The sequence below is a fragment of the Mus caroli genome, chromosome 10, assembly GCF_900094665.2.
Source record: "Mus caroli chromosome 10, CAROLI_EIJ_v1.1, whole genome shotgun sequence".
In the NCBI taxonomy this organism is placed as follows: domain Eukaryota; kingdom Metazoa; phylum Chordata; class Mammalia; order Rodentia; family Muridae; genus Mus; species Mus caroli.
Window position 1 is genome coordinate 1,863,668 of NC_034579.1, and position 10,704 is coordinate 1,874,371.

The window sequence follows — 10,704 nt, forward strand, 5'->3', positions numbered from 1 at the left end:
AAATTAAATGCTGGTTAGGAATTCAGTTCTTATAGTTTGTGTTTCATACAGGGAGGATTTGAAATGTACAATAACCTAGAGTTCTCCATTTCTCCTCCTCTTGAACTCACATTAAAAAGTTATAAAATACATATCATACATATCTTTGAGAGCTTTTTATGTTTAAAATATTCTGTCCCACACTATGTTTCTTGGAAACACACCACAGCATTTTATTAGAGCTGTCTTGTTCTTGGTGTTCAATATATGTAAATATAATTCCTCGTTACTAATTGTGATTGCTTTGAGATTTCCTGCATGGACAGACACTGCCAACCTTACCTCCTGGTTGGAGAGACAAGCTCCTGTTTCTTCTGGCAAAGGCGCCGTGGCTACAAATAAGCGCTCCTCGACGCCATTCAACCAGGCGGAAGTGGCTGAGACTCCGTCATATAGCTTCTGCTCCAAGTGAATGCTCTGTCTGTCTGTCCCTCCACTCTGGGGAACACAGAGAGAAGACAATCAGTTTCCATCCAGGTGCAATGCTACAGACCTGGAACCCCAGCTCTCGGGAAGTGAAGACAGGAAGATGAGGCAGTTAAGCTCATCCACAGCTAAGAAGCTAATTTGAGGGCAGCTTTGGCTACAAGAGACCCTGCCTCCACCTCTCCACTCCCAACTCATCTTTTAGTCATCATCATCATCATACAATAATAATATTAATATTAATACATTTCAGTATTTTGAAGAACTATAGAGAAATAATGGAGCAAACTGATATTCAGGAATTAGCACCTTTAAGCTCCAGGACTCATTACTAGTGCTAGGCCTCAACAGTCATGGGCAAAGATGAAACAACTTTGCAAAGTTCAGATGAATAAGTCACAGAAAGACAAGACCAAGACAAGTACAATGATGGCCAGGCATACCTGTGATGACGCCTCCCCGAAGGCCTGGCTCAGCCCATCCAGCAAGGACGTCACTGAAGTCTTATCCTGAGTCTGTGATTCCCCTCTGAATGGAAGTACCCCTGACAGGAGTCTGTTCGGACTACTGTAAAGCTGTGGGCGAACAGGGGTGGCTTACTTAAGAGTAGGTGAGCCATGCATAGTTTTCCAAGTTGGAGGTACCCACAAAGTAAGTTATTAGAAGCCTTGTCCAGAGAAATAGGAATTCTACCACACAGTACATCACTGTGTACAGTGACCAGATCTAGTAACAACCATGATTTTTAATGATGGAGTAGGGAAAAAATAATGGTAGAAATATCTGAACTTTTGCCTCAGCTACCCTGAGAATTTCTTCCTGGCTGTATCTCTGTCTTTAGAGAAATAATAATAATTTCTAACTATGTCGTCCTAACTCTCTGCCGGACACCAGTCTCCTTTCTTTTAGTATTCACCTCTTCTCTTCTAACTTCTTTTAGAATCCTCCCCCACGAGGACCATCTGCAGTACCAGCATTCAAATACGTTGGAGATGTCCCCCAATGAAAGTTCTATGGCTTTTCAAAAATACTTCACTCTCATTTGATTGACTGACTGATTGATTGATTGATTGACTGATTGACTGACTATCCATCATCTTGTGAGAATTTCAGGCTACTCCATCCTGCAGTTTGAACATCTGTCACTCGGCATATCTTTGTCTCTTTCATTGTTGCAGTCTTAAATGATTTATCTGTTATAGTGGGTTTCCACCATTATTTTAACTTGCTCCCCTTTGGATTCCTGTTTGTGGAGTGGAACCTCCCATAGCTACTTATTTCCTCAAGAATGTGTGAAATAGTTCCTGGGTTGGATTACAGATTTGCAGAAGGTAGAACAGTATTTAACCCCAAATCCATAAAAATGCTTCTGCCAAGGGGGCATTAAATTAAATATTCTACAAGTAAAGAGATAAAGAAAAATCTCATTGGAGAGACAGAATCCACTGACCCCTTGAGCTATTTAATTTCAGCGCCCTCCCTCGATTGTGTTAGCTTTTTCACTTGAGAGTAGTAAGTATATCTGATGTATAAAGTTTCCAGTCAGCAGTTGTGAAAAGGAGAGACTTTGAAACACACATATCTATATCCCAGTTCCAGCATTGCTTCTTCAAGATCATTAGATCCTGAGACTGCCATCTCCCTTTCCTAAGTCAACATTGTCTACAAAGTGAACCCAAGGCCTCTCACAGCTAAGTGTTGCTAGACATGCTAAAATCTAAGTGTGAAACAGGCTTCTCTCCCCTTGACAGGGGCTCTGGACCTCTTATCTACTTCCTGTTCACTCTTCATGCCAGAGGAAAACCAGTGGTTCCCACAAGGAAGTTTCCTGATGCAAAACAGACTGTAAAATAAGATGGACAGCTGAAGCTTGCTACTTGTAAGATGAAGGTCAGGAATATGAACCCAAACTTGGACAACACCCAGGTGTCACAGAAGCATGATGGCAGGACAGATGGAAAATGCTGGATACCAACACTTAGAGGAAATGCAGTTCTCCACAATGAGGTATGTCTTCGGTGCTAGTCATGCGGGTGCTATGGCCTGAGTGGACAACTAGTGGAATAGTGGGCTTAGGCTTCTAAGGAACAGGAATCTTTTTAGATGCTTACATCTAAAAGAATGGAAAAATACTGTGGCATGAAGGTAAGCTAGAAGTTCAACATCCTGAGGTGATTTACGTCAGGAAGTCTAGCTCTGGGTGTGAGAAACATTTGACCAGGGGTGTAAGGAAGGGTTCAGACAAAGATCTGAGGTCTGTGCAAAAGACATTGAATATCAGTGTCAGAGTGAAAATGATTCTGGCACAAAAAAAAAAAAATACCCAAGAATGGCATGCTATCAGCCAGTGCTGATGGCAATTCCTGCAGACTCATTGCCAGAGGAGGGCAAAGAGGCAGAAAGTGAAGCCTGCTAGAAGGTTTTGGAAAACAGCTCTGTCAGAAATGCAAAAGTCTGTCACCACAGACCATCTCTGTTCACTGATTCATGTCACGTTGCCTGCCTTGACAGTTCCTGTCCATCTCTGTCCAACTATCACCCTTCCTTTCCTGTACAGCTAGCTCCAAATGATGATAACAGCAGATTCTTCAGGACCAACAGTAAAGACTCTAGGACTTACCCCACTGGGGGAAAATTGCTGTCCTCCAGTGAGCAAGGCAGACATTGCTAACTCATTGCTGAGCCCTGGGACTCTGCCCCCGTGCCCATCTGAGCCACAGCTGCTGTAGGCATCACGGGCATACCTAGGTTCCTGGCTTGCTCATTACCCCTTTAAACACTCCAGTTCCTCTGACTTCCCCCTTGGTTTCCAGCCTCTGCAAAGACTGAACCAATAACTATTACTTTTCTGGAACTTTCTGTTGCCTTGGATGTTGTGTGCATGATGGAACGGAGCCCAATATCACACGATATCCATCCCAGGAACAGCCTTACAGATGGACCAGCTAACTGCCCTACCTGACCATCGGCTTCCCTTGTTCTCAAGACCCTCTAAGGCTCCAATATGTTTCTCATTAAAACCTTCTGAAAGCATTCAAGACTGGAAGTAACAGTGGGAAGGGGGCAACCCAGCAGTTAAGTTTCAGATTTGTGGAAATCCTTTTTGATATGTATACCCTAGGTTTGAAACCACACTTTTCAAAGTTGAAAATTAAATTGAACTTTTGAGGTTCATGCTAATAAAAAATCAGACATTAATCATATTTTGGAAAAATATAGAAATCAGATAAATTTTCACATACATTGTGGGAAATGTGAGGCATGCCTTGTGAAGCAAAATACAAAATGAACAACTTGCCTTATACTTATCTCAGAATTATATAATTCATTCATTATACTGATTATTATACAGTTCTACTCCTTAGCATAAGCTGTGTATCTCCTCTATCAGTTAATGTATTAAAGCTAAACTTAGGCAGAGAAAAGGGGTTCGTGCTCGCAGGCCCAGTCCCTAGGAGGCAGTAGTCATAGGAGCAGGCAGCCCTCGGCTACATTGCAAATTCTAGGGCAACATGTGTAGCAGGAGACCCTGTTTCACAAGCCCAAAGGGAAACAAAGAAATGAAGAAAATGTTTGATACCACTTGTTCTTGTTCCTGTTCCAGAATATTCTGTAGTAGCTTCTGCTTGGCACTAAACTCTTGTTGTAGACTTTCCCACTTCACTCTCATCTGGTCTTCAGCAATCCCCAACTCCTGGGATAACACATCGGGTTTTTCACTATTAGAAGAATAAACAGTCTAAGTTTACAATGTGTGCAAACGGGAAAAAAGAAAACAGAACAAAGAAAAAGAGAGGGGGAAGAAAGGGGAGAAAGAGAGAGGGAGAGAAGGAAGGGGAGAGAAAGGGAGAGAGAGGGAGGGAGGGGGAAGAGAGGGAGAGAGACGGAGGGAGGGAGGGAAGGAGAGAGAGAATTATAGACTGATAATCTATTTGATATTAACAGACCTGGCCTCAAAAATTATAACATGATTATCTTACTTGTGGGCTTATACCTTAAAACATGAAAAATTAAAATAGAAATACTGAGACTGTAAGCATATTTTCTTCCTACATCTAATCATGAACACAGGAATATTAAAAACACATTGAAAATGGCTAAGCATGAAATAAACTATAATATGATCATAGACTAGGATCCTTTGATAATCTGCCTATAAATTGGTTCAAAATTAGAAAATGTTAGCCTAATGAGAACTTTTACCATAATGAATATACAGGATATTCGGGCCACAGGAGATGAGGGGACAGATGGAAGAGTGCCTTGTGGAGAACGGCAAGGATCCCAGGTCCATTTAAGGACAGGAGGGACCCCAAGTCTATTTGAGGCTGGGAGCAGGCATGGGGTGGGGGTGGGGCGATGGTAGAACACTTGCCTCAGCATGCCTGGGCCCTGGGTTCCATCCCCAGCATGCAGAAAGCAGGAACAGGAAGCCAAGTGTCTATGACAGCAGTTAGCGCTGGAACTCCTGGTAACCTGGGCCACATCTCTCTGAGCCCCAGTTGTCATGACATTCACATGCTACACAGTTTCCAAAGTTAAATAGAACATACTTGACGCCTACAGCTCTATGTGATGAACGGCGGCTACCATGAGGAGGTTAATGGTCTGCCTGTTGACATACACTGATCTTGAAAATTAATGTTGAAAAAAAATGCCTCTAATTGAATGTTGTTTAAAAACAAAACAAAACACAACACACTTTCAGTAGAAAAGAAAGGAGTTTGAAACTTCCTATGAAATGAAGTCTATTGTATTTTCTTCTGCGTTGGTTACAATGGACTCATCTCCATTCACTGTTTGCATGAAAATTCATATCGAACCAAGGGAGTAGTCACCAATTATATTCTTATACTTCACCAATGACACATATAAAAATAGTAGCGAGTTAGTTGTACATCAGAAATTCTCTTTTTCATTTCTCATGGGGGAAAAAAATTTTTTTAATGTCAATGAATTCCAAGCTGGTTTTCCTTCTTAGCCTTAGAAATAACCGGGGACTTGACAGAAGGGTGTGAACTGGACTCAGTTACACTGAAGGGCGATTTTTCTAAGGAGTTTGTATAACCATTGAAGAATTGCGAAGTGGTTCAAAATCTTGAACCACTTTTTAAAAAGTTAATCTTCACAGAAAGCTAGCACAGCAAGACAGATTTCTTTTTACATGAGTTTAATACTTGAAAGAGCAGCTAAAGCGACTTGTAGATGTTTATCTGTTGTCTGGGTTCTAGCCAACGCTGAAGGCCAAGGAGAAGGGAGCAAAAAAACAACAGCAACTTTTTTTTTTTTAACCACAAGAAACTTGCACCAGATTCCCATAGCTCTTTTGTGGAACCAACTGTCTGCCAAGCAGACGGCACTCACTAGCTGTCTCCTTCTCAAAAGCAGAGATATAAATAAAGGGCTTGAGAAACAGTAGATGTGTGAACACCTCAGAGCTGCTTAGCAGATAGTGAGAGGGAAGACATGCTGCTCTACTAGCCTAGATGAGCGTCCTCTTCATTTGGGGCTTTGCTGCTGATGTATTTTAAAGACCTTATCACAGGTCTTTCTAAACATGGTGGACGGTAGCAATTATTTCAGCTTTCACAGATTTGGGGAGACCTAAATGCAAAAACTATGCATCCCATAATATCTGCAATATATCGACACTCAGAATCACAGAGTCAGTGTTGAGTAAACTACAAAAACACTTTAGTGGCCACCTCTGTTATCTCCAGTGATCCAATTGAAAACAATGTGCTGTTTCAATTCACATTGTTCCTTAGCTTCCATGTGTATGATTTCTGATACCGCGTTGTAATTTTTTTCTTGATGCTAGTAGGTACTACTGCCTTTTCAATTATTTGACATTATAAATAATATAACATCTTTCTAACATCTACTCTTTTTTATATTATTTCTGCTGAAACAATGTTTAGAATCAGGAAACAAAGCCCAAGGAGAAACGGCCAAGAGAAACAAGCAAAGGCTGCACACAGACGCACGGGCCTTTACTGACACCTAAGGAAAAAAGGTGCTTCTGAGCTGGGTTGTGCTGTGCACACCTTTGATCGCAGCACTTGGGAAGCAGGGGCAGGTGGATCTCTGTGAATTTGAGGCCAGCCTCATCTATAGAGTGAGTTCTAGGGAAACCAGAGAATATCTGTCATGACAAAAACAAATAAAAGGAAATGTTTTTCTTTGTATCATTATCAAAACATTTTGTCTTGATGGTTGCTCCGTATTATCATAACTCTGTAGGTCGGGAAGCCAAGACACCCCAAGATCCGTGGTTCAAGACACAGGCATACCCGACTGGCTATAGCCCTGTTACCTTTCCAGCTTGCAAATAAAAACCTCCTGTTGAGAAGTCTAGTCTAATATTTCATCTTTCTGTATGTAAGACTTTCAAAGTGTCCACTCCAATCCTACTCCTCAGGATAAAAAAAAACTTTATATGTAGGAATTATAGGAAGAAAGCTGTTTGGAAGTCTACCACTTAGCCTGCATATACATCCTTTTTATTATTATTTTTACTTTTTAAGAATATTCTGCAAGAGTTCTCAAGAGGAAAACACTCTGATTAGGTATAGACATCAGTTGGAAATATCACAGATGTGATTTGAGAGCACATTTGGCTCAGAAAATGCTTGTCCCTGATGATAGGTGTGCTGGGCCTCCAGGAAGGTGAACTCATTAATCATTATCAGTAGTCATTTTTCTATATGCACAGCAAAATGCTTGGCAGTGCAGGGACATTTACTATCCTAAAGCGAATGGGGAGGGGGGTGTCAGTGCCGTGTGTGGAAAGTAACTATGGAGCAAGGTGTTCCGTTTTTTCAAATGACAGAGAAACACAAGAAGAGGAAGTTGCAATTTCAAAACATACCCAAGGCCACCTGAACCTTCTGCGGTGGAATGCTGGGTTAGAATCTCCTCTCCACGGCTAGCTACTGAGCGGAGGAGGCTCTTCTGCTCGGCCAGCTCCTGTTCGAACTCCTGCACAAACGCAAACGTTATGGTCACTTCAGAGAGCTGTTGATGGTGGCTGTCACCGTCACTGCTTCCTATCCTCAGGACGTAAGGAAGGCTCTAATAACTGTAAATCTGAGCACGGTTAGGCAAATACTCTTGTTCTGATTAAATATACTGAAAAAGCAACAGGCACAGAAAATTTTTGCTGGACAACAGCGCCCTCATGTGGTGAAATATATTCTTTCCTTTCAAAGTCGATGCTGTCTCGGACTAGCCAGGACAGACTCCTTGCAAGCATCAGTTCAGGACAGCTAAACTTGATTATCAGCCAATCTGGGTTGCGCGCACTCACCGTGAGTGAGTTTACACTTTGACATGAGAAAGTATGTATGCCTTTTACACTGAGTTAGTTTCCTTAAAAAAATTAATCAACTGAAATCATTTGTATCACATCCATTTACAATTGGGTCTTGTGAGGAGTCTACTAGAAAGTAGGAGACACATTTCGTTTCTTTGGGGGTGAAAAATGTATTTCAGAGCTTTGCCCATTCTCAGAAGCCTTGCTGGGGCTTTTGTGTTATAGTAAGATAGAAGCAAACACTGCATCAAAGAACTACTCAAGACCCATATCCATGCTGGGATGTGGATCCCGGGCCTGGCCTGGGTTCCGTTCCCAGCATTGAAACCAGAACAAAACAAAACCTACGGTCACAGAAACACTGCCCGCAAGCTCTGCTCATGGCAGAGATGCCCACAGGAAGGTGGAAAAGGCTTTACTTTTTGCTGCTGGAGGCTGCTCTGCCGCTGGTGGGTCCTTGTGGTGCGGGCTTGTGCCAGCCATTCCTGCACGCCGGGGCTCTGGGTGTCTGTGAAGTCAACATCGTTCTCCTCTTTCTCTTGTGTGACTCCCTGCTTTGAACAAGATGAGACAGGAATCAGGGACCACACTGATAAGTTGTTTCTCTGCCGATGAAATGAGCCAATTCAAGCCAAATAGATTATATGAAGTGTAGGTTTATTGAGAGGCTGCTCTGGGGTGGGCGAGTTCTCTGGCCCCAAGGAAGGAGGAGAGGGAAGTTGCCATTGAAAGGAAGACAGAGGAGATGATGGTAAAGGAGAGAAAAAGTGTGGGTGTCAGAGGGAGAAGGAGAGAGCGAGAGAGCGAGAGAGCGAGAGAGCGAGAGAGCGAGAGAGCAAGAGCAAGAGAGAGCGAGAGAGAGAGAGAGAGAGAGAGAGAGAGAGAGAGAGAGAGAGAGAGAGAGAGACTGAACAAGGAGACAAAAAATGCTGGATTATACAGTGGAAGGGCGCCCAGCCCCAGGGCTGGAAAGTTTAGGGTTGGGGCAGGGGGAAGGGTATGCCAGGTAGGGACTGAAGGATGCTGGGAGAACCTGGAGGCCAGGTTTGCTTTGGTACCTACACTATGCACCTCAGTCCCTTGTCCTAGGGTTGAAACCACTCACAGGAAAACCTCACCTCACTGGAAAGACGACTCCTTTGGTGTAGTTGAGATAATGACTTAATCGCCATCATTGCACCCCATTAAAAAAGTGATGGTAACACAACACTTTGAGACTTTTAGGAACAAGAGTAAGCAGATGATGACATCCAGGGTTATTTCTAAGGAAGCCCATTTTTCCAGAGTAGTCATCAAGTATTATTCTAAATTTTTTCCACATAAATATAAAACTCAACCCTTTTATGAACTTATTAAAGTCACACAAAGGTAAAATGTTACCCAGATAATCATTACATGTCAAACTTTGTTGTCCCTCCTCTAAAAGCTTTGCCCTGCCAACATTTCTCTCATGTTTTCGATCCAAAATGGGCACAGTAGCAAGTACTTGCCTCTCAAACAGTTTTGGTTTTTTTGTTTTGTGTTGTTTTTGTTTTTTGTTTTTTTAAGGCTATCAACCAAAGAGATCGACACCTGGGTTCCCATTCTAGAATTCAGGAAGAGCAAGGCGTGAACGCTGATGCTGGCTGTGGACTCTGGCTGGGCGCAGGGCACATGGGACAATAGGAAGACATAATTGCTCCTTGCGTCTGTTAGGCCATCAGGGCTCTGCCAAAATCCACAGCATTAATCTACCCATGGATGAAAAATCGGGGTAGACAACTGAAAAGAGGTGGAACAAGGCGAAAAGCAGCCCACCTGGGAAAGGGTCATTAGTGGCATTTGAAGGGTACTTTTTCTTTCCTTGCCTGAGTTTTAAAGCTTTGCCTTGCCCTTAAGCCATGATATCTTTGCCTTGCCACTAACATTAATAAGTGCATCATTGAGTCAAACTTCTGAAAACACAAAGCAAAAAACTAAGTCTCTCATCCCTAAAGTTGTCTCCATCAGTCATTTTGTCACAAGGCGGCGGAGCTTAATAACTTGCAGCAAGGGCTTCCAAGATGGCTGAACATCCTTGGCTTCCCCACCCCCACCTGCCCCAGCTTAGCCTCTTCAACTCTGTTTTCAAGAGTTGCAGGAAGTGGTAAACCGCGGGGGTACAATCTCCGGGACACTTCAAGAGGCAGGAAAGCCTTAACTCACCCCAACCCCGACAACACTACACTCATAAGGAGGCAGCACTAACTGGATTCAGGGCATTAAAAAATTAAAATTAAAAAAGGACATCAAGTCGGGAGAGATGTTATAAGGGTCCTGGGACCTGCTGAGGAGGGGAATAAGAAGCAGACATGATCGACACACACTGTACACTCTAGGTATGTCTGAAAGTTTCAAAGATGAAGCAAAACTGTAAGAAGCTATAAAAATTAAGAATATAAAAAATGCTTATAAAATAAATGTATAAAGAAAGTAGAAAGTGGCTCCCAGCTCCACCTATGAATCTCCTAAGACTTGAATTAATTCTAGGACTCTTGATTTTTGAATGTCTGTTATTCAAAAAGAGCTAATTATATACTGTATAATAAATAGTTCCAGTGGCCTGGAGGCAAAGGCGGGTGTATCTCTGTGAGTTGAAGGCCAGTCTGTTCTACATAGCAAGTTTCAGAATATCCTGGGCTACATAACAGAGAAACCCTTCCCTCTGATAGTTGCCCCCAGTATTAAAGAGCTCCTGTCCAAACAAGAGTCTTTCAGTGCCATTAGAATTAGCAAAATAAACTGGGTGACAGTGGTGCATGCCTTTAACCTCAGAACTCAGGAGGCAAAATATGTGGATTTCAGAGTTCAAGGCCAGCCTTGTCTACAGAGTGAGTTCTAGGACAGCCAGAGTTACACAGAGAAACCGTGTGTGTGTCTGTGTGTGTGTGTGTGTGTGTGTGTGT

The 10,704-nt window shown here is 42.6% G+C and overlaps 1 protein-coding gene across 13 annotated transcripts in view; it reads right to left on the reverse strand.

Moving 5' to 3' along the window:
* The window catches only part of Syne1 (spectrin repeat containing nuclear envelope protein 1), a 444,430-nt gene that overhangs the window by 122,462 nt on the left and 311,264 nt on the right, over window positions 1-10,704 (reverse strand). For 10 of the 13 annotated variants that reach the window (XM_029482408.1, XM_029482399.1, XM_029482400.1 and 7 more), the window contains 5 exons: window positions 8,200-8,334; window positions 7,337-7,446; window positions 4,046-4,184; window positions 909-1,040; window positions 322-477 (listed from right to left, as the gene is read on the reverse strand). In XM_029482408.1, coding sequence (XP_029338268.1) covers window positions 322-477; window positions 909-1,040; window positions 4,046-4,184; window positions 7,337-7,446; window positions 8,200-8,334 — 672 coding nt within the window. The remainder of the gene's footprint in view (window positions 1-321; window positions 478-908; window positions 1,041-4,045; window positions 4,185-7,336; window positions 7,447-8,199; window positions 8,335-10,704) is intronic. The other 3 variants (XM_029482403.1, XM_029482401.1, XM_029482398.1) reach the window with 1 other exon arrangement.